General features: G+C 40.2%; 1 protein-coding gene across 1 annotated transcript in view; it reads left to right on the plus strand.

Annotated features, from left to right (window-relative positions):
* The first annotated feature begins 4,142 nt into the window (after nt 1-4,142).
* Nucleotides 4,143-24,442, plus strand: part of lrriq1 (leucine-rich repeats and IQ motif containing 1) — a 92,448-nt gene continuing 72,148 nt past the window's right edge. The window contains exons 1-4 of the mRNA XM_031898898.1: nt 4,143-4,292; nt 8,388-8,502; nt 10,945-11,039; nt 21,970-22,087. Of these exons, the coding sequence (XP_031754758.1) occupies nt 4,203-4,292; nt 8,388-8,502; nt 10,945-11,039; nt 21,970-22,087 (418 nt within the window). The 5' untranslated portion in view covers nt 4,143-4,202. The remainder of the gene's footprint in view (nt 4,293-8,387; nt 8,503-10,944; nt 11,040-21,969; nt 22,088-24,442) is intronic.

Genomic DNA, 24,442 nt, shown 5'->3' on the forward strand with positions numbered 1-24,442 from the left:
ACTGTCTAACAACAAACATTACATTGCTAAAATCTCATTTATATTCCTATTTTAGCAATTTTTTCCCATTTGCAAATTTTATTACATTTATTCCAGTGATATCATTTATTAGAGTGACAAAGGGTGGGTCATTCATAATGGCTTATTGAGATCACAAAGTAAAGGGACTTTATTCTTGTGACTTGGGTCACAATGTTAAACTCAGTAATAAATGCACGATTACCAGTGATAGCAAAAAAGAGCTGGGAAAATTCAATCAGCTTTTGCTTTTCCTAATTAAAAGACTTTATAGACCTATAATTAATAAGCAATAGAGTCATTAGAAGGGTAAAGGAATCCGCTTTCTGATTTTGTGTTGTGAATCTAATGAAAAAAAATATATATATGGCAACACAGTCTTTTCAAGACAGTCCTGTCTAAGGATGATTGGATTTTCTGTATGCTCTACCAAGCCTTAAAGTGTAATGAAATGTTGGACCACTAGGGGGTGCAAGATAGAATTTGGGTAATTGTATTGTGACATGGCACTATTCAAGAATGTATTTCAGGCCCAGTATGATTTTATGAAAAAAGCAATGTGACCTGGGTCACAAGGCTAGCAGCTTGACTCCTTGGGGTGCCCAATTTATTGCCTACCGCCAGTGTTTTAACCCTTATTAAGGGGACATAAATCATAACAGTTTTGTTCTGTCTAAATATTGCTTGGCTATATTTCCCAGCATACTCCTTTATATTATCAGTGGTTAAAGCATTCCAAATGCTGTAGGCTACAGTCTACAAAATCCTGTTTCTGATTTTTAATGCAGCACTGCTTCATAATACTCTTCACTGACATTAGAGGGCTAGTATTAATATATTTTTCCCAATATATGTAACATGGTAATAAGGTATTTTAGTAATTTAATCTTACTTTTTATGTTTGTCCAATGTTACCATCTGTAAAAGTTCAGAGGAATATTCAATATAGTTTGCCAAACAACCCCAGGGAGTTTAGATTAACATTATGAATACAAAATGCAGTTTGAGGTGATGGAAAGTTGGTTAAATATTCTCCACTGCAAAAAGTGCAGCTAAGAAATAGCCCTTATTAGTAAGGTACCATGTGATAAACATGTCTAAAACCTGTGGCTGTCAGTTATAAATATAATGTATAATGTAATGCTTTAAGATAATGCAAAAGTACACTGTTCAACTTTAAACTACAAGCAATCCTTTGGTTAAGCATCTTAACCTGCCTTAAGTAGCTCTATATTACTACAGCTCAGTTCTAGGGCTAAATGTTGCCATGGTAAATGAGTCATTTATTCAGATGAATACCTTCCTGAAATTTCAATAACTGAACATGGCACACACATACTGGGAACAGGATAGGCTATTGCCTTTGACAAGTAGATAGGAAGAAGACGCTACCTTACTTAAAGGAATACTGTAATGAGAAAACAAGTTGTTTTTTTTTCAAAATGCACCAGTTAGACCAATAGAGCTTGTCCAGCAGAATCCTGGATTTAAATCTATTTTTCAAAAACTCAAACAGATTTTTTTATATTTAATTTTGAAATTTCACATGGGGCTACCCATATTCTTCATTTCCCATGGTGCCACAGCCATGTGACCTGTGCTCTGATAAAGTTCAGTCACATTTTAGAGCTGCACTGCAAGTTGGAGTGATATCTCCCCCCTCCCAGCAGCTGATCAGCAGAACAATGGGAAGGAAGCAAGATAGCAGCTCCCAGATATCAGAATAGCACTCAATAGTAAAGGTGGCCATACACGGGAAGATTTCAGCTGCCGATTTGGATCTTTCAGACTGATTCGGCAGGTTATCTGCCCATGTATAGGCACCCCCGATGGGATACCGCATTGATATCTGGTTGCGTAGGCCTGATTGGACAGGTTTGAGTTTCCCGTCGAATTGGGGACTGCATTGGATCGTCCTCTGTCCAATGGCCAATATACCCACTTTTTTAATTCCTTCTTTTGGCCCTAGTGCCAAATCATTGATTTAGCCCAATATCGACCACCGTAGGTGAGCATATTGGAGATGATTTGCTTGCTAACCGGATAGCACTGTTTATAGCCACCTTTAGTCCAGCTTGGGACTTATAAAAGAAAATAAAATTCTAAGCAAATTTGTAATGTTTTTCTGCATATATAACAGCTATTAAAAGTAGTGTTTGTCAGTCTTTTCTAATCTCTGCCCTGGTGACCCTGTTGTTTGAAACAATGTAACACAAGCAGCAGACTGACAGACATGTCTTGCTGGAGGAGACTGACCTTTGCAATATTGTTTAAAAAGTAACAACCATGAGTTCTGCAAATGCTGCTAAATTTACAAATAACTTTTATAGCACTAAAATTATTTAATTACCGGTAACGCATATTGGAAAGTCCCACACCTTGTGTCTCAACCCTTTCTCCTTGTAGATTGTAAGCTCTTTTGGGCAGGGCTCTCTTCACCTCTTGTATCGGTTATTGATTGCTTTATATGTTACTCTGTATGTCCAATGTATGTAACCCACTTATTGTACAGCGCTGCGGAATATGTTGGCGCTTTATAAATAAATGTTAATGCAATGTAATGAATTATGTTTTCTTTTATTAGGCAAAAAAAAAATATTTTTGGGGTTGACATGTCCTTTAAAAATAAAAAGTACACCATAAAAATCATGACAGAATCCCTTTAAGTATTTTATTTATTGTTTATGGTCAAAAATTAATTACCTATGATCTCTGCCCAGTTGGGGAGACGCATTAGTGTATGTGTGTACATGTGATAGGGACAGGGGCTGTGCAAATTCAGACATGCCTAAAACACTGTTAATTACATTATATAGGCATCTTGCATCGATATTTCCTAAAATTCTGACATTTGTATCCCATAGCTTGCCTAAGTAGGAATTGCAAACTTAATAACAGATGCAAGATGATATATATAATGTATGGCTTTCTGTTTTTTATTTATATGGCCATTAGTAGAGGCATTTCCCATTGGTTTTGTAGCAAGCATCTATATAGCACTATATCTCCCTTTGGAAGTTTGATGAATGTGTAATATTGTCAAGCAAAAACTGAATAGTACAAAATCCAATAGCAAGAGTATTACAAATCTGCAAACCTACTTTGGACAACAATAGAGCACAAATAGAAATTTATGGAAGACCTTTGTCCCATTTCATTTTATTTGGATGATAACACAACACAATATTTTTAATAAAATAAAGTCAACCTTTAACATGCTCACACCCAATGCCAGTTTAAATAGTAACCTCTATTCATTAACTGATCTTTGAGCTGCACTGAAATAAAATTATTTTGTACAGCTTTATGTAAAAACACTGTACAGATGTACCCAGCATCGAGCTGATGTTTAAAATGAAGCCTATAATGTGAAATATGTTGTATTTGTTGTATTCTTAGGGGCAGATACATCAAAGTATGAGTTTGAATCCCGAAATGGGTAACATTTGGATTAGATATCATTTCTGATGATTGGAAATGTCACAAAAATGCTTACGAAAAAATCGTAATAGTCACAATAATGTCGTATTGGCGATCCAAAAGTCATAAAATTTTCGTATCCAAACGATCGTAAATGGCAGGAAAACCTTTCTGACTTTGATCCTTCTGTGCATGTTTTTGGAAGCCTCCCATAGGACTCAATGGCACTCTGCTGCTCCAACCAGGCCCAAGGAAAGTCACGATACCGAAACTTGAATGAATTGCGAAACTTTCGTACTCGTTGCGACAATACGATTTTGTCGCACAAATTGTCGCAAAGTACAAAAAAGTCACAAAAAAATGCACACAGTACGAAAACTTTGAAACAATCGTACTTGAATGTGCCCCTTAATGTGTGTGCCTAGCAAAATTTGTGTGTGCTCCACAAACCTTTGCAGGCATCAGATAATTTGGTCAGTAGGGCGGCAGCTCAACACTGCAGCATTATGGTTACTTATTGTGAGAGAAATATTACAGTGTATAATGACATCATATTATCATAACTAAAAGACAAATCTGGCTATCAATTTCTGTAAAGCTACAAGGTAAGAAAGCCATTTATCATTTTGCCCCCAAAAAAGATGGCGGCATAAACTCCTCCAGTAAATTGCTAGGCGTAAGGTTTCCTTTATGTTGGGAGGAGGGCCTCCAGTGATCACGTGACGGACAAAAGTACGCCTGGCAAAGACCAGAAGCTGGGCAAAATGTCTTGGCTAGAGGATGAAGGGATCGCGTCACCGGGCGATGAAGATGAAGAGCAGTATGAATCGGGTGAAGAAAATGAGAATGATAAGGTTAGTAGGATTATGGTAAGGTAAGGGTTGACATTACGAACTAGGAATCTGCATTGTTGATGTGGTTGCTAGGAGACGAGATGGCGTGTTCCTGCGCACAGTGGACGTTCCGTAGGTTATCTGTGCACCAAACCGTATACACACGGGCGTATACACACAGGCATGTAATTGTTAATATTTAGTGATTACTGTGTTCCTGAGCCTCAGATCTGTATAAATTGCGTTTTTGGTGGCAAAACTTACGGTGCAGGTTTATAAGTTCTATAACAGTTGCTTAATTACAAGAAAACGTTCCACAACGTGAATAAACACTTTTGCTTAAAATGATACCCTCAGCTGCCCAATATTCGAAATAAAACCCGCGGAATGCAGTGGCATGACTTTAATTACTTTTTTATGGCTTTATTTGAAAAACTCTCTAATAATGAGATTGTGTAGATGCTGTTTTTTTGCAAGTGAACCATATGGAGTGTGCCAATGTAGAAACAATGGAATTATTGTGGCCCTTACAAGAGAAAAATATTGTATTCTTTTTTTGTAAAAAAACATAACTTTAATTTGGAGCACTTGCATCCTGGCATCATGGAGAGAAAGAAGTTACTGACACTATTTTGCCTTATGATACACACTATTTTCTAACCCAAATGCAGCATACAAATTGCTGTGATAGGGCATTTGCAATTGGGCATATTTTTGCACTTTGCATGCTGCACTTGGGTGCCTGTAAATAGCCCCAGACTCCCTTCACTAATTCAGCACTGACGGCGTTAGTCAGCCCTGCATTACTGAAGGGCAAGTGGGGAGAGGTACGTAGCATTCCGCCCCCTACCTGCCCCTCAGCTAGGATTACTGAGTGCTGTATTTTTCAGTGTGAAGGGGGTGCAAGTGCTCCTGAAATGAGCACCAAGGGGGTGCACTCTTATCTTATTATAGACGCCTACTATCTCTCAGTTGCAACCTGTGGGGTGCAATGAAGTTGATTCTCATTGTTAGGTATAGGCTACTTTCCATCACTCAAAATAGCTGCTATTAATATATGTTAAGATGTAACATAATTATAATGTGGAGAGCAGAAAAAGTGAACAGATCACTATATATTATTCATATCTAAACTCTCATTCTCCTTGGATCACAGTTTTGACTCTTATCAAAACCTAATCTGTCCCTAGCATTTTATATTCTACCAAAGTGCAACAAACTCAAAAGAGCTAATACCTCTGTTTATAAAATCACAACCCGGTTGCTCTTGTATTCTGCTGCTAGATACAAGATAATGCTTGGAGAAGGAAGAAAAACAAAGTTCAAAAGGGGACTTTCTAATGCAAAGACACTGCTTGATATGATACTAAAAACCCTACAATGCAAAGGCCTAATCAAGGGCCCCTTAATGACTAAAAGTACTTACTTTCTACCCTTGGGGTGACACTAATCTTTTCTGAAATATGCACTGGCACATTTAAGCACTTTTCATAATAGTGCCACACCACCAACAAATTTCATTCCCCCAGGGACACTTGCTAGACCCTGCAAAGAATAGTAAAATGGTCAAAATTATTATAATGTGCATCTACCCACCTAGCGTAATGCAAGGAATTGCTGAAGTATAAAGGGTATAGTGGAGCAGAAGTCTGATGGAAACACCCAGGCCAGTGTGCTCTTTTGAGAAGGAGAGCACTGGCCCAGGTACAGGGTACATGTCTCCCTGAGACAGGGAGAAAGAATGTGTAACTTATATTTTTAAACAAGAAGTAAAATCAGAATTACTGGGGGTGCCTATTTGTTAGCCCTCAGAGAATTTGAATTTCCTTCTCCTTTAAAGGCAATGAAACTCTATATTACCCATCTGATAGACTCCCCTCTGCTGTATTTGATAAAAAATGTAGTGCCTCTTTCACTTACTTGCTGGCAAACATCTCTCTCTTCACTACTGTTTTATGTGCTGCTATGTTACTTTCTCAAAATGCCGAATGTTCTGTTTGTGCGCCTGCACCACTGTAACCCATACCTCCCAACATTTGAAAAATGAAAAAGAGGGACAAAAAGACTTGGTGCGCGTAGCGTGGCAAATTTTTGACCACGCCCACTTTTGGCCACGCCCCAATTACCACACCCCATTTTTAAAATTCATTTTTAAATGCCCCCATAGAAAGTACCCTCCATACACAGTGCCCCCCATACACAGTGCCCCCCATACACAGTGCCCCCCATACACAGTAGCCCCCATACACAGTAGCCCCCATACACAGTAGCCCCCCCATACACAGTAGCCCCCCCATACACAGTAGCCCCCATACACAGTAGCCCCCCATACAGTGTCCCCCATACACAGTAGCCCCCCATACACAGTAGCCCCCCATACACAGTAGCCCCCCATACACAGTAGCCCCCATACACAGTAGCCCCCCATACAGTGTCCCCCATACACAGTAGCCCCCCATACACAGTAGCCCCCCATACACAGTAGCCCCCCCATACAGTGTCCCCCATACACAGTAGCCCCCTATATACAGTAGCCCCCCCATACACAATAGCCCCCCATACACAGTAGCCCCCAATTGCCCCATAGAGAGTACCTCCAATAGTAAATTCCCCCCATACACAGTGCCCCCCATACACAGTAGCCCCCAATTGCCCCATAGAGAGTACCTCCAATAGTAAAAGCCCCCATACACAGTGCCCTCCATAGACGCTGCTGCTTCTTGTGGCTCCTGCTCCTTATGCGGCTCCTTCTACGGCGGCGACAGGCCCTTTTATAAGGTTGCGCCCGTGCGTATGTGTGACGTCACACGTACGCACGGGCGCAACCTTATAAAAGGGCCTGTCGCCGCCATACGAGGAGCAGAATAAGAAGCAGAGAGAGCCGGAGCCGGAGCGCTTGGCTGCAGCCAGCGCATCTCGCTGGCCTGGATAGTTTAATGAATGTTCTGCATTTTCGTAATGCGGGACATTCATTGAACAATCTGGGACAGCGGGACACGCTGTAAAAACCGGGACTGTCCCGCGAAAAGCGGGACAGTTGGGGGGTATGCTGTAACACTCCATTCTCTCATGGGCTGTAATCTTGAAGTTCCGTATGGAGAAACAGTGTGTTGCTTTTTATATGTTTACTGTATATTTACTTGGCTTTCCTTGTCCATTAAAAATTCAGGTAACACATTGACCGAAAGGGGCACACTTCCATCATGTGAAATTATAAAAGCAATCTTTTATTTCAGTAAAACAGTTGCACAGATTTCACTTGCTTACTAGGCACAGTTGCCCAACGCAGTGGGACTTCCTCAGGGGAAAAATTGCATGGTTGAATTGAAACATTGTTTTTCCCTGTCTCAAATTTTCTAAAAAGCTACTCTTAAATTTGGGGCTACTCTACTTTAGGTATTGTTGGAGGGGACTGTCTCAATTTGTGGCACAGTGTATGGGGGGCACTGTCTCAATTGGGGGCACTGTGTATGGGGAGACTGTCTCAATTGGGGGTACTGTGTATGGGGTGTACTGTCTATGTGGGCAATTGGGGGTACTGTCTGTGGGGGCAGTTGGGGGCAGTGTGTATGGGGGTACTGTCTATGGGGGCACTTTCTATGGGGGTTACTGTCTATGGGGCACTGTGTATGGGGGCAATTGGGGGCACTTTCTATGGGGGGCATTGTGTATGGGGGCACTGTGTATGGGGGAGTACTGTCTTTTAGGCTATTGGGGGTACTGTGTATGGGGGGGGCAAAACTGGTACATAGTTATTACTCACTTATAACTGACTGCCTTTTCTCTATATTTGTATTTTATATGTAGGAGTTGCTATATTGTTTTCCTTAGGTAGTACAGTATGAGGGTATAGCACATTTTGTGTCTGATCCCGCGATTTCAACTATATAAAAGGAGTATTTTTTTGAAAAAAAAAAATGGACGGGGTGTGGTAATTGGCCCGTGGCCACAAAAGTGGGCGTGGTCAAAAATTGCTGCGCAGCGTGCACCAAATCTTTTTGTCCCTCTTTTCATTTTTCAAATGTTGGGAGGTATGTTTTCATTATTTACTATGACTGCACAGAAATGTGTATTTGAAATATGCTAAAGTGCCTGTGTGTATTGTAACTCTTGCAGGTGAAAGAAGAACTTCCAGAGTCTGTACTCTCATATTTTAATCTTATAAAGAAAAGAAGTAAAAATACAGAGAAACTGATTTTGCAAGATTTGGAGACAGATAACACCTGGCTATGTAAGCAACATTACATTTATAGTGCCCCCTATTTTGTAGCTTTAAGAAGTGCAAGGTTATGGTACTTTTTGGCTGAAGATGTGTCAGAGCCTGAATTAGGGATGCAAAGGGGTACAAGGCATTGACAAGTTTTAGCACATTAGAAACTTTTTAAAGTGATACAAACACCAATAAAATGGGACATGCCAGTATAATTTTAAACACTCCAATGTAGGGATGCAGTGGTGTGCTAATTAAAGATATCAATGATTTTCAAAGGAAAACTATATACCCGGAATGAATACTTAACCAACAGATAGTTTATATTATGATAAATGACCTATTAAAGAATCTTGCCAAACCATACTGTAATATATATATATATATATATATATATATATATATATATATATATATATATATATATCAGTAAATGTTGCCCTTTTACATCCTTTCCCTTGATCCACCATTTAATTAGTGATGGGCTGTGTGCTCCCTCAGAGATCACATGACCAGAAATTATGAAGCTTTAACTGTAACAGGAAGTAGTGTGGAAGCAAAAGACAAACTCTGTGCATTCATTGGCTGATGTGGCCTAGCATGTTTGTGTGCCTTGGCTTGTTTGTATACACTGTGAATCCTATGATCCCCTGAGGCGGCCCTTAATTCTCAAAAATGGCAATTTTCTATTTAGGAATACTCAGATAAAGCAGGGTTTTACATATGAACGTGTTTATGCAATATATTTTTATAGAGACCTAATTGTTTGGGGGTATTGTTTCCCTTTAAGTTAGGTAGGTTAGCCAAACCATAAGTTTAAGATTTTCAGAGTTTTTGGGTTCATTAATCTTCTGGGATCCTCTATTTAGTCAGGTCCTAAATATATATTAAAATATGCCTGTCCGTAACATTCATCCTATAGACCAGAGAAAATCCTAGACAGCAAAAAGTTATTCACTGTTAAGTAGGGCCTGCCTATTGTGAATCACACTAGATGTCTTACAGAAAATCTAGTGTGCATTGTATCCATCAGTTGCAGCCTGTGCAGTCCTACAAGACCAGACATACAGTTAGAGGAAATGTTTTCAGACCCCCATCCCTTGCAGTCCAACATGTGCTTGGCCCTCTCTTACTTATAAAACAAAGTCATGGCTATGTAAAAACACTGTCATAACAATTTATATTTATTTCCTATAGTTCCAGGAAGATCCAAGACATTGACTCACAAATTTCCAGTTTGTCTTTTTTAAATAAATACATTCTTAATTTCATTGTGATTAGAGAGGATATGTGATCTTATTTAGTCATGGGTTAGTAAGGCCTTCAGTACTTTTTTAAAAAAAAAAATTTAAACAAACTAGCTGCTCACTATATATACATTTCTAATATGGATAATGTGGTCCATTTCTTACATATTGTATTTCATAAGAAAAAAGTGGAGAAAAAAATGTTATGGAGAATTATTGCTGAGGTCCCTTTTTTTAAAATAAAAGATATAGATACCAGACCCATCAGTGAAGCAAACACAATCCTAGTGATTCTGTTAAGGTGACCATGCATGGACTAATAAAAGGTGATAACTCGTCGTTTCAGACTTAGCCGCTTATTGACTGGTTTATGGAGCTGTCAAATGGGCCTCCCCAATTGGCACCTGGCTGAAAATCGACCAGCTATCTATCGACAAGTTTAAAAATCCCATTGGCAAATCATTGTATTGCTGTCTTCATGCAGTCCTCATCCAACAGGTCTCAGTGGGCCTACACACTCTGGGGACCAACTACTGGATCAGCCCATTTTGGTCCAGCAAATGGTTGGTCAAATCAGGCAGAGAACAGTTCGTTTCGTAAAATTTGCGAAATCCAATTGTGCAAAAAAAAAAAAAAAAAAAGCATAAAGAAAGAATGTAATTGATGCCAGAAAAAAAAAAAGCTAAAGAAATAACTTGCATCTTTGATTGTTTTACCCAAACGCAGGAATTGAATGATAATAAATGAGCCTCTAAAAGTTGCCACTAAAATGAGAGTTAATGCTACAAGGTACATCTGCAGAAATAAAGATTAGTGTGCCATGTTTACGCAGAGGTTCCTAAATACTCATTAGAGTATTATTTTGTATTAACTGGGTTGCTTCCCTGGTGGATTGGAGAAAAGTTTTATTGACCAGCTTTGCTTTAAGATTACAACCCTGATATCACTCGACTGCAGTTTCTATCACTTTGTAACCCATGGTTATATGTTAGAGTATTCTGGGAGTTGTAGTCCAGCAACATTGATGTAAGCAATGAATGAGCAAAGCTGGTTGCATTTTCAATACCTAATTAGCTTCTAGGCATCAAGCATTTAAAAAAAACTATTTCTGATAAGTAGATTTTAAATATAAATATTTATATATGAGCATGTAATGAGGCACTATAAGTTGATGTTTCGTGTTGGAATTATGATACAATGTTTTTTTCCCTTGAAGGTCATGCCTCTAAAAGGGAAACAAACTATGATTCCAGTTGTTTGGCTGAATTGGCTTCCGAACATGGGGAAGAAGCTGAATCCCTAAAAAGAAGGGTATGTTATATTGGTTTGCATTTAAAAAAGCATATTTATTGCATTGTCTGAGGATACTTAACATTGATTAAAGAGAGTTGTGCTACTGTTTATTATTATTAATTAGTACGGGTATCGGACCCCTTATCCGGAAACCCGTTATCCAGAAAGCTCCGAATTACGGAAAGCCTGTCTCCCATAGACTCCATTTTAATCAAATAATTCAGAATTTTTAAACTGATTCCCTTTTTCTCTGAAGTAATAAAACAGTACCTTGTACTTGATCCCAACTAAAGTATAAATAATCCTTATTGGATGCAAAACAATCCTATTGGGTTTAATTAATGTTTTATTAATTTTTTAGTAGACTTAAGGTTTGGAGATCCAAATTACGGAAAGACCCCTTATCCGGAATACCCTTGGTCCCGAGCATTCTGGATAATGGGTCCTATACCTGTAGTAATGCACGCTCAGGTAGCTATCTATATCCTCTTTATATTTGGGTAGGTTAAGTAATGGCACTTGGGGAGATTTTGGGCATTCCAATAATCAGGTTTTTAAGTAGCCTAACCATGCAGTTTTAAGATCAATGACACACAAAGCTATTTGTAGCGGCTACAAATAGACAATACTGTTAACTGTCTCTGTTTTGGCAGAGACAATTCTCAGTCTTGTCTATTGCAGGGCATTTTCTGGCGTTTTGTATTCACAACAGGTAGCTGGATACAAGTAGCTAGGCTCACCTGATAGGGAACTGGAGCCTGTCTTTGCTTGTGTGACTGCAGGGCTGTGATTGGCTCTCCCCCTCCTACTGTGCTTCTGGCAGGAACCGTTAGGACACGCCTACTCTTCATTTCAAACATGGTCAGAGAAGAGAGAGGATCTATAGGGAGCTCCAATAAAGGGGCCATTTTTACAGATAGGATTAATTTAAAGCACAAATGGAAACCAGCACCGTATATTATTCATAATTGCCTACAATATTAGGGTTTTTCCCATTTATCCAATATGTGTCCTTTAACATAATTTCTCATTTATTTTTGTGAGGCAAGGTTTAATATTGATCAGACACTACATAAGCTAGGGAGTGCCAGAAGATGCACAAGAGCCTGTGGCAGGTAGTAATTCTGGGGCTGCTTTGCTATCAACAGTGCAACAGAACTAACTTTGCATCATGTAGGTGCAGAACCTAGCCAATGTCTGAATACAAGTGTTCTGTGCATGGGCAGTAATGAGTGCAAGTGTACGTATACCAGTCTGTGTTTTATGTGAAATTCTTCTTTTGACAGAGTTTTAAAATTTCATCCTGCATAATTGTTTTAATATATTACAACAGAGCCAGAACTAGAGGTGGTCAGAAGAGGCACCTGCCTAGTGTGCAGTGGTTTTGGGGCACTGGGCAGGTACTTCTACTTCTTATCCCTAGTTCAGGCTGTCTTGTCCCCCGGCAAGATTATCGGGGGGGTTGGCTTGGCCCACCTTTGTGTTACGGTGATATCTTTAAGAGTCTGCTGTTCATTACATTATCTTTTTCTGTATATATTTAATGATGTGTAAGCAGCTAGCATCTAAACTGGTAGTTAAAATGTCTGTGGTATTGCCAGCAAGAATATAAATCAGTTGGAGCTGATGTCTCAGAAGGCTGGAAGCATATAACCTTATAAGCCTTATAAACTATAATATGTTAGATAATAGTGATACAGGTATCGGATCCCTTGTTTGGAAATCCATTATCCACAAAGCTCCAAATTACGAAAAGGCCATCTCTTTTTTTTTTCTCTGTAATGATGCAAGTCTACTATAGGCTACTTAAAAGTCACAGTGTAGTGAAGAGTGCTCAGACTTATACATTGGGGAGACAAAACAACCTCTCTGTAAGAGAATGGCCCAACATAGGCGGGCAAACTCCTCAGGACAAGACTCAGCGGTCTATCTACACCTCAAAGGAAAAGGTCACTCTTTTGAGGACAGTAACGTGCATATTTTGGACCGAGAGGACAGATGGTTTGAAAGAGGTGTGAAAGAGGCCATTTATGCCAACCTGGAAAAACCATCCCTGAACAGAGGAGGGGGCCTGAGACACCGCTTGTCACCAACATACAATGGCGCGTTGACATCCTTACCCCGGCAGTTTCACAACAGTTCACACTTCCAGTCATGTACTTTGAAGGATTAACACCTTCATCAATGAGAATCTTGGTACCATTGTGATTGGATCATACCTTCTTACACCTGTCAGTTTCAGCTAACACCTAACTGAACAAGTTCAATGGAACCATTGTGATTGGATGTCTGTGACTCTACTACCATCAAGAGTTTAAATACCGGGGAATTCCCTACCAGTCATTTGAACTGAAGAAGCCACTCGGATGAGTGGTGAAACGTTTTCAAGAAAAACTCAGAAAAGTCCAGTTGTTTTAGACTTAATTCTACTAGATAAGTATGAAACATGTTTCTGGGGGTGCCAAATAAGGACTGTTATTGGCTATTTGGTAGCCCCTATGTGGACTGGCAGCCTACAGGAGACTCTGTTTAGCAGTACTAATGGTTTTTATGCAGCCAAAACTTGCCTCTGAGCCAAGAATTCATATATAAGCACCTGCTTTAAGGCCACTGGGAGCAACATCCAGGGGTTTGGAGAGCAACATGTTGCTCACGAGCCACTGGTTGGGGATCACTGCTCTAGACTCTGTTACTGCAGAGCCATGCTGTTGTATTATATGCAGAATGTGGTTTGGCATTGTCTTGCTGAAAAAGATGTTGTCTAGGTGGAAGCATATGTTGTTCCAAGACTTGTATACATCTTTCAGCATTAAAGAAACATTAACACCAAAAAAATTAAAGTTTTTTAAAGTAATTAAAATATAATGTACCATTACCCTGCATTGGTGAAATTGAGGTGCTTGCTTCAGAAAATCTACTATAGTTTATAACAGCCATTCAAGCTGGAAAAAAAAGAGAAAAGGCACAGGTAATATAGCAGGTAACAGATAAACTCTGTAGAACACAAAGATGTTTTATCTGCAGTGTAACCTCCTTTGTCTTTTTTTGCAACTTGCACGGCTGCCTCAATGGCTACAACTTGTATATAAAATATAATAGTCTTTCTAATATGCATAGATATACCAAAGTCTGCGGTATGTACTGACCCCAAAATGAAAATAGCGCATAAGGATTTCTCGCCTGCCAGCTCAGCTTTTGCACACAGAGCCCCCTGACGGCCTATTATATGCAGTAAGACCCCAAAAGTACACAGGGACCCCCAGAAAACCATATATTTTTGGAAAGTACACATTCTGATGAATTCAAAATAGGTAAAGTTATTTTTGTATACCAAAGTTCAGATCAGGAATACTAATATAGGGATAAAAATGTGCAAATCAATGAAACAACAAAATAAGTCACACGACAGCATAATTAGTGGTCAGAATATCTGATCCAATAGTCACGCTGTCAAAATAAACAGTTTTGGGGGGAAATAAAAAAAAAAAAAAAGAAGTAAAATTAAAAAAAAATTTAAAAAAATGTAAAAAGTTTTTGTGAGTTTGTGTAAACATGTGCACATGTAAAAGTTGTGTGACAGTGTGTATATGAGTGTATATGAGTGTATATAAGTGTATATGAGTGTATATAAGTGTGCAAAGTGGAAAAAAAAACCAAAAAAAAACCTGTGCTAAATTGTGTTGTATTTGTGTATAAATGTATATAAATGTGTGTAAGTGTGTGTAAAAGTGTGTATAACTAAAAATAAAGTCACACTTACCTGTCTGAAGGTCAGATCGGTTCCCTGCTTTTCCTTCCTGCAGTCGCCGAGGAAGTAGGTGGGAGGCGGCTCTGGGGGGGGGAAGCAGGAAGCTGTACAAGCAGCAGATGCGATGCGATCGCATCTGCTGCTTGTAGGATGGTCCTGCGACAATCGCATCGCAGGACCATCCCCCCCAACCCCCTCGGCTCGTTGCCGAAGGGGTTGGGGGCACATCTGTCTCTCTGCACCGGCGGCTTTTGCCGCCGATGCAGAGAGAAGCGCTAAGGGAGAAAGAACGTAGGTACTACGTCGTTAGCAGGCAACTGCTTTTTTTAAAACGACGTAGTACCTACGGTCTTGGCAGGGAAAGGGTTAAATAAGAAGGTGTCATAGTTTCTGGACCATGTTTATATTTGGTTTCTTTTGTACACAGTAGAGTAACTTGCATTTGTGGATACGGCAATGAACTTTGTTCCCAGACAATAATTTTGGAAAGTATTCCTAAGCAAACGTATTGATTTCCACTACAGAATTAGCGCAGTGCTGCCTGAGAGCCCGAAGATCACAGCCGTCCAACATTAGCTTTCAGCCTTGTCTCTTGTGTAAATAGATTACTCCAGATTCTTTAAATCTTTTAATGATATTATGTATTGTATATTGATGATGAAATCTTTGCAATTTAGGTTTGGGAGCAACATAGTTCTTAAATTAATGCAATATTTCCCTGTGCAATGTTTCACACCCTCCTTATATTTACTTCATAGAGACGCAGCCTCTCTGGGATACTTCATTTTACCATGCACAACTTTTCCAATCTATTGTTGTTTTAACATCTGATATGTTGTCTTTGCGCTATTTTCAATGAAATATAGGGGTTTCAGGGTTTGCAAATTATCCCATTCTTTGTTATTTAAATTTTTCACAGTGTCCCAAGATTTTTGGAAATTGGTTTGTAATACAGGGCCTTGTACTTGGTTCTAACTAAACTGCATTAATCCTGACAAGGGGACTCCTCAATTTCCCTTCGCCTTCAGCCATCCCTCTGAACCCCATTGTTACATACATTAATAAAACACCAGGAGACGGAAATGGGTAAAAAGAGGCCACAGCATTTATTTACATTTTATCAAATAAATAGGACCTTGCCAGCCTCACCCCAAGGCAATATTCAAAGCCAGAATTCCATAAGAGATCGCTACTATGCTCTGCTGTTCCTTACTGAAGACTTGAGATCAGCACTATGTCATTATATCCACCACTGAGTATTAGGCTGCCTCTACCTACAGAGAGGATGGCCCCAAACTCTGCTACCAGCAGGAGCTGCATCTCCCACCATGAGAGAAGTTCAGCAGCCCTGCTGCCGGTCCTGAATCTGCAGTGCCTCGATGATAGGAAATCCAAGCAGGCTGTCACCTAGCACAAGCAGTAGTAGCGTCTGTATCAATCAACCCACCGTGCAGTCAAAGGAGAGAAGCTCCTTTCTCCCTCTTCTAAAATTTCCTGTGCAGTACTCTGGCAAGGTCCTACTGCTGCTGTGACAGAAACAACTTAAAATACATTAACATATATCCACTGTTTTGATCCAGAGGAAGGCAAAAAACCCAGCCTGAAGCCTGTGCCAATTATGCCTCAAGAGGGAAAAAATTCCTTCCTGACCCCACCTGGCGATCGGAAAATTCCCTGGATCAAGGATTTCACTTTTATTTAACATTAATAATACCATGCAGACTCTCACATTCATACTGTATAGTGTTACCAAAACCACAATATAACAGTGCATATAGGAAAACATTCACATTCTGTTATTAACAGATAATATGAGAGCATAAAAAAGAAAATATCCTGGCATTTTACAAAATATGCAAAAAAGAGGGGAGGGTGGGTGGGATGTTTCTACCTGTTCAGAAGATAGGAAGTGAACTCCTTCTTTTGTGACATCATATCCCTATCCTTCTCCACCCCCAGCCCAGCTTTTTCCCTCCTTAACATACTGCTTCTCACCCAATCACAGCTGCATCTGATTTTTCAATCTTTAAACATAAACCAGTGTAATCTGGCTGCTGGTCATTCGGATCCCTTGTCATGCAGCCCCTGCGTTTATAGCTTCAGGGCTTCCTTGACAAGGGGACTCCTCAATTTCCCTTCGCCTTCAGCCATCCCTCTGAACCCCATTGTTACATACATTAATAAAACACCAGGAGACGGAAATGGGTAAAAAGAGGCCACAGCATTTATTTACATTTTATCAAATAAATAGGACCTTGCCAGCCTCACCCCAAGGCAATATTCAAAGCCAGAATTCCATAAGAGATCGCTACTATGCTCTGCTGTTCCTTACTGAAGACTTGAGATCAGCACTATGTCATTATATCCACCACTGAGTATTAGGCTGCCTCTACCTACAGAGAGGATGGCCCCAAACTCTGCTACCAGCAGGAGCTGCATCTCCCACCATGAGAGAAGTTCAGCAGCCCTGCTGCCGGTCCTGAATCTGCAGTGCCTCGATGATAGGAAATCCAAGCAGGCTGTCACCTAGCACAAGCAGTAGTAGCGTCTGTATCAATCAACCCACCGTGCAGTCAAAGGAGAGAAGCTCCTTTCTCCCTCTTCTAAAATTTCCTGTGCAGTACTCTGGCAAGGTCCTACCGCCACAACGAGCCCAACTGAAAACCTTCAGTTGGGTTCGTCCCCACCATAAATTTTTAACTATGTTATAAAACATTTCTTTTTGTATCACACATACTGTACCACAGGATAGAATAAAATTGGCCATTAGCTCTATGGTATAAATACAAATCTTTTTTTTTTTTTTTTTTTTTTTTAAATATCATATGTATGCAAAACATAAATAAATACTTTCCTTTATTGAAATACCTTTAAATCCATGACCATGTGCAATTACCAATATGGCCAGTTATGGATGTATATTTTTTGGACACGTTACAGCAAGGCAAAACTTCCCACTAGGATGCCTGGCATATCAGCCCAAATAGTTCTCAACTAGAGGATTTGATGAGCACAAAAAACAAAAACCACTGGAGCATTCTATTGGCCAAGAGACTAAAAATTTGTAGCATTATTTTGCTGCAAATTACCATGTATTCTGCCCATGTGGTAGACTAGGATGCAAACACGGCTTTTCAAAGGCAATCTGATTCCATCCTGGATACCAAACTTGCACTTCTGTTAATAACAATGGAGCACAAGTCAACCAACCACTTACCATGCCCTCCAGCTGTACACGCCTAGCTCAGAGGGTAAGATCAACCAACCACTTACCAAGCTGCTCCATAGCTGCCTGTCCTCTCTGTGGAGACCTCCCTCCGGCTGTACTTGCCTCGCTCAGAGGGTAAGGTCATCCAACCACTTTGCCATACTGGTCCGGTAGCTGCCCATCCATACTGTGAAAACCCAGCTCAGAGACCCCAGCTCTGAGGGTAAGGCCAACCACCACTCCACCATGCTGCTTCCATAGCAGCCCTTCCACACATGTGGAGACCCAGGTCAGAGACCCCAGCTCTGAGGTTAAGGCCAACCACCACTCCACCATGCTGCTTCCATAGCAGCCCTTCCACACATGTGGAGACCCAGGTCAGAGACCCCAGCTCTGAGGTTAAGGCCAACCACCACTCCACCATGCTGCTTCCATAGCAGCCCTTCCACACATGTGGAGACCCAGCTCAGAGACCCCAGCTCTGAGGGTAAGGCCAACCAACCACTCCACCATGCTGCTTCCGTAGCAGCCCTTCCACGTTGTGGATGCCCAGCTTCGAGGAAAAGGTCAAACTGCTCCTGTTGCTGCTCCCGTACACTTGCTGTTCCTGTACACACTACCGCAGCTCTGAGGGTAAGGCCAACCAACCACTCCACCATGCTGCTTCCGTAGCAGCCCTTCCACGTTGTGAATGCCCAGCTTTGAGGGTAAGGCCAAACTGCTCCTGTCGCTGCTCCCGTACAGACTACTGTGCTTTTTTGCCACAGCCCATCCCTTTGTGCAGAGACCTCCATCCAACCTTGCAAGCCTAGCTCATAAGGGCCCCAGCTCAGGGAAAAAGGCCAACCAACCACTTTTTCTTAGGCTTTGATATTATAGTCACTGTAGTGACAACTAGCCATAGAAAGAAAGAAATAATAACCTTGTCGAGAATGGGGGCTATTAGTTTCTTGCCTGCTTGTATGCCCTCCCCCCCAGGTGATCAAATCATATACTGACAGTGGGGAACTGCTTTCTGCCCAGAAAATTTAAAAATAAGTTCTATGAATTAAAGGCTAGCATTGTGCCAGGGAGCTATGTGATCAGTTTAAATATACATATATATACATACATATATATATATATATACACATATAATCTACAGTAAGCAGGCCTCTATCATATAATCTTGGGGTTGCTAATTCTATATAATTGCACAGATATGGTGAAATTGTATCTACCCCCCAATTGCAAGCTGAGTGCCCTGAAACTGCAAGCGACATTGTGCTAAGCGTATGGTATTTTCACAGGCGCTGTGGCTTTCTTATACAAACCTTTTTTCAGAGGGAATGCTTGCCAGTAATAAACCACCATCCGCCTTCATGGACTACCTGGCATGCCAGCCACCCAACCGTTAGGGGTTGGGTGGGCAAGTGTAACCAGGCAGCCAATTGTCAACACTCCTGTGGGACCCAAGCCCATCAAGCACCTGCCTCGCTAACAGTCGGCTGCATCCCAGCTAAGCTACAATAGGCAGGCTCTGTTTTTTATACTTACCCATCAGTATCTGGACTCCTACTAGTTGTACTAATAGAGGATTATACTATATTTAGGTTCTGTCTGCAGTAGCAGCGGATTGTCCTCTGAGCATGACCTGAAATCTGTGACTCAATAAATTAGAGGTAAGGATCTTACTAAAGGCTGCTAAATCGAGAACTATATCTATAGAAATACCATGCAATGTACAGACTTCTTAAACCAAAGCCTGGGAAAGTTACTATATTCAGGCTTTGCCCTATTCCTGACTAAGCTCCTCTCTGTAAACTCAAACTACTGCTCTCTGTGTACTTTGATGAGTTGCAGTAGCAGCAGCTCAGTGTCACAGCCTGGATTTCTATATTTAATAGAGAGGATGCCTTTTAGGACTAAGGCTGACTCCCCTGCTGCCCAAGTGACTACAGTGCAATTAACTGCTGTAGCAACAACAAGGAAACGACTATTGAGCAGCCTGCCCAAATAGTTCTACCCCCAATGCTAGTAGTATAATGAGGAGTAAATTTGTATATACTTCAACTAATAACATTATGTAAAAGAGAGAGGTCTGTACATGGTCCATGATACACTCACAGGGGCAATTGTACTGTAATCCCCTCCTCCCTCACTCTCTCTCTCTATATATATATATATGTGTGTGTGTGCGCCGAAACACAGTAGAACTACTTCTGCCCTAGGTACACAGCCTGAGTGTAGCCTCTACAGGAATGTTGTCCAAATAACTAGATGGCTATCTGGCAGGTTCTGCATGGGTTAATAATATATAGATAGATGACATCTGCAACTGGATAAGGCCCAGTAAATTTAGAGGTAAAACTCTGACAGCAGGCTGCTGAATCAAATGATTATATCTATAGAACTACTGTATAATACGTAGTGTTAGTAAAACAAAGCCCAGGAAAGTTACTGAATTCAGGCTTTGCCTTATTACCAACTGAGCCCCACCTCCAACTACAGCTCTCTCTGTATACTCCAACTGTAGCTCTCTGTATACTCCAACTACAGCTCTGTATACTCCAACTACAGCTCTCTGTATACTCCAACTATAGCTCTCTGTATACTCCAACTACAGCTCTCTGTATACTCCGACTATAGCTCTCTGTATACTCCGACTATAGCTCTCTGTATACTCCAACTACAGCTCTCTGTATACTCCAGCTATAGCTCTCTGTATACTCCAACTACAGCTCTCTGTATACTCCAACTACAGCTCTCTGTATACTCCAACTATAGCTCTCTCTGTATACTCCAACTATAGCTCTCTCTGTATAATCCAACTACAGCTCTCTGTATACTCCAACTATAGCTCTCTCTGTATACTCCAACTACAGCTCTCTGTATACTCCAACTATAGCTCTCTGTATACTGTAATGAGTTGCAGTAGCTGCAGCTCAATGTCACAGCCTGTATTCCTATTTAATAGAGAGGGTACATTTTTGGGCCCAGGCTGACTTCCATGCTGCCTGAGTGGCTACAGTGAGATTAACTGCTGTAAAGCTGCAAACAAACAGCAAGAGCCTAACAAACAGTCTGCCCAAATAGTCCTACCCCCAAAGCCAGCAGTATAGTGAGGAGTTAGTGTGTATATACTGCAGCTAATAACATTATATTACTGAGAGAGCTCTGCCTCATGTTTCTACCTGTTCAGAAGATAGGAAGTGAACTCCTTCTTTTGTGACATCATATCCCTATCCTTCTCCACCCCCAGCCCAGCTTTTTCCCTCCTTAACATACTGCTTCTCACCCAATCACAGCTGCATCTGATTTTTCAATCTTTAAACATAAACCAGTGTAATCTGGCTGCTGGTCATTCGGATCCCTTGTCATGCAGCCCCTGCGTTTATAGCTTCAGGGCTTCCTATATTGGTGGCAAAGCAGTCCTATTTAACATGATATTATTTTACAAACCTAAAATATGGTGATCTAAATTTGAAAGGTTTCCTCATTTGGAAACACTCAGGTCCCAAGTATTCCCCATAATAGATACTATACCTGTAATATAGAGGATGTAAAGTTAAGGGATTCAATTTTGGATTGCTAAAAACAAGTAACTTTCCAATATACACACATTATAATTTTTCTTACTGTTACAAAGATAAAATATCCAGTCTCCTGTGCAAGCACACTTGTTTCTGATTGGCTCCTACTGCACTCCTACTGAAGCAGGGGCTGGCTGAGGCTGCCTGTTGAAATAGAGGAGACTGGATCCTTTATCTTTGCAACAGTAAGAAAAAGATAATACATGAATGTTGGAAACATACTTGTTTTTAGTCATTTTAACAGAATCCCTGTACTGTAATGACTATTCATCCTCTTTAAAGGCTGTTTGGATAGAGAGAGTGGACCTAGTAAAGGTATGTTTTGTTTTATATATCTAGTGTGTTTTAAAGGTTGACCCCAATGTAACATGAAGAATAATTTCCTAAGGCACCTCCCATTTTCACCCTGCTCTTTTTTAGGTATTAGCTGCAATAGAAGAAGAAGAAAAAAAAGAAAAATCCTACTGTGCTGAACAGAAATATGAAGATAACCCTGATAACAGAATCTTCCAAGGGGATGTAGTGGCAGAAAACTTAGGTATTTTCAGCACCTTTTTATGATGTTGTCAGTGTTCACAGACTGAAATCTCTTTGATACTACAGTCAATTTGTGAGCCAGTGCCCAGGATGCCAGGGAACAGCAAAAATACTGGAGGGAATTGGGGGAGCATTTTTTCACCCCTCACTGTTGGATACTAAACTTGTAATGTTCCATTTGTTTTTTTCACTAGCTGTAGTGAAGTGAAACTGCAGGTAGGATTCTTGGGCACAGAGCTAACCCTTGCCCATCTAGCCCTCATTCTGGGTGGTCAGTCTGCTTTAAATAAACAGTTCAGTGTAAATATGAAACTGGGTAAAATAGATAGACTGCACAATATAAAAAGTATTTGTAATATAGTTAGTTTGGCATAAAAGTAATCTTTAAAGGCTGGAGTGAGCAGATGTCTAACATAATAGCCAGAACACCACTTACTGCTTTCAGCTCTCTAACCTGTTAGTCAGTGACTTTAGGAGGGGCGACATGGGACGTAACTGTTTAGTTGGTCAGATTAAAAAGCAAACTAACTGAACTGTTATGTCCATTATGGTTCCCCCTCAAAGTACTGATTTGTTACTGAGTGCTAACAGCTTAGAGAGCTGAAAGGAGGAAGTAGTGTTGTGGCTATTATGTTAGACATCCATTCACTCCAGCCTTTATAGAAAAACTCACCCACGCTCTGTTCATTGCTGTAGGATTTTTAGAAGCCTGTTTATCAAATGGTGAACTCTAACTTTCACATATTGATAAATACACTTCTAAATTTCCCATAAAAATTAATAGAACATTGGCAAGTTTTTATGTATTAAGCTCTAAACTCACATTTTGATAAATCTGCCCCTAAGCCTTTTTTGATCTGAATTTTATATTATTCACTTGTTTCACCTTAAAGATCTGGAAACTGTAGGGAAAATTCCATGGACCAAAGCCTTTTTCAGTTTTTGACTGTTCTGTCTGTGCCTTATCTATATTGGTTTTGGCCCTAGTATTACAGATGATTTCTAGATGTTTAGATTATCCAATACAACATCTGTAGCACTACTAATTTTCTGGACTGAAAAATAATTTTTGTAAAATGTATGCTGTATAAGAAACAGATACCAGAGGGTGCATGACAGCTAACATTCCCATTCTAATAGCTCTAGTATGGGCAAACAGTATGCATAAAACGTGATTTGTTTAAAAGTTTGAATTTGGAGAAATTTTTATGGGAGATATTAAGAACCAATTTTTAAAGAGGACCTGTCACCCTAAGAAATAATTCAAAATTCTTTTCTATTGTGTTTGTTATGCAAAATGAACTTCACTACACTATATAAGTAATAGAAAACTTGTTTTCTTCAGTCCTGGAATTACACAATCACATCAAATAGGCAGGTGTCATTTTGTGGACACTGTTATTAATGCAAGCTTTGTATCACCCCAAAATCTTGTGTATGTGCCAGAATGGGGGACCAGATGCCCAGGCATTGCACTGGCTACACAATTAGATGGTTAGGACAGAGGGGGAAAGTGAGAGCTGAATTGAAAGTTAAAGTACTTGTCTGCCCCGCCTCTATGCCTAAGGCATAGAGGCAGGGCTGGCAATATATGATTAACAGATGGGATTTTTAAAGGACAATGAAAGGTTAATATAAATTAAAAGTCTAAAGGCATTCTTTTTAAGTATTTACTGCATATCTAAATTCCCAGATCCCTGCTTGCTTCTCTGAGATATGGTGCTGGCAGCCTACAGCAGTGTGAAGACTACAGTGACATCACTGAAATCTCTCTCCCCTTCCTGTAGGCTGCCAGCGGCAGCCTTCCTATTCTCTGAGCATGTGTGTAACTTGATCCTGTCTCCTGCTCTGAGCTACACATACCCACCAGCCAATCAGAAGCGGATCTGGCAGAGGGGAGGGGGGAGGGAATGAAACACATGTGCAGTATGAAGCAAGGAGGGAAAGGAAGGGAGAATACCTTTTTAGAGATGGCTGCCTGTTCTAGAAAATGTGAAGTAAGTGTGACTGAGTAAATATTTGATTAGGTGAGCCAAAAGTGTGGTGTTTTTACTAAACAATAGGAGGACTATTGGGCAGTATGCTTTTTAAATTTTGACTTGCATTCTCCTTTAAATGCCTTTATAATGGGTTTGGTCGTGTTAATATAAAATTTGGGTTTCTTGTTTAATTTGAAAAGGACTTTTATTATACAGCTTTTTATGTCTGGGTGACAGGTCCACTTTAAGAAGAGCAAGATTTTTTTTTATTTTTTTTTAAAGGTGGCTTTTAGTTAGAACTTTTGCTGTTGGACAGTATTTCAGCAAATAGGACTCATGCTGAACATACTTTTGTTGTAATTTCGAAAAAAAAAATT

The sequence above is a fragment of the Xenopus tropicalis genome, chromosome 3 (genome assembly GCF_000004195.4).
Source record: "Xenopus tropicalis strain Nigerian chromosome 3, UCB_Xtro_10.0, whole genome shotgun sequence".
Lineage (NCBI taxonomy): Eukaryota > Metazoa > Chordata > Amphibia > Anura > Pipidae > Xenopus > Xenopus tropicalis.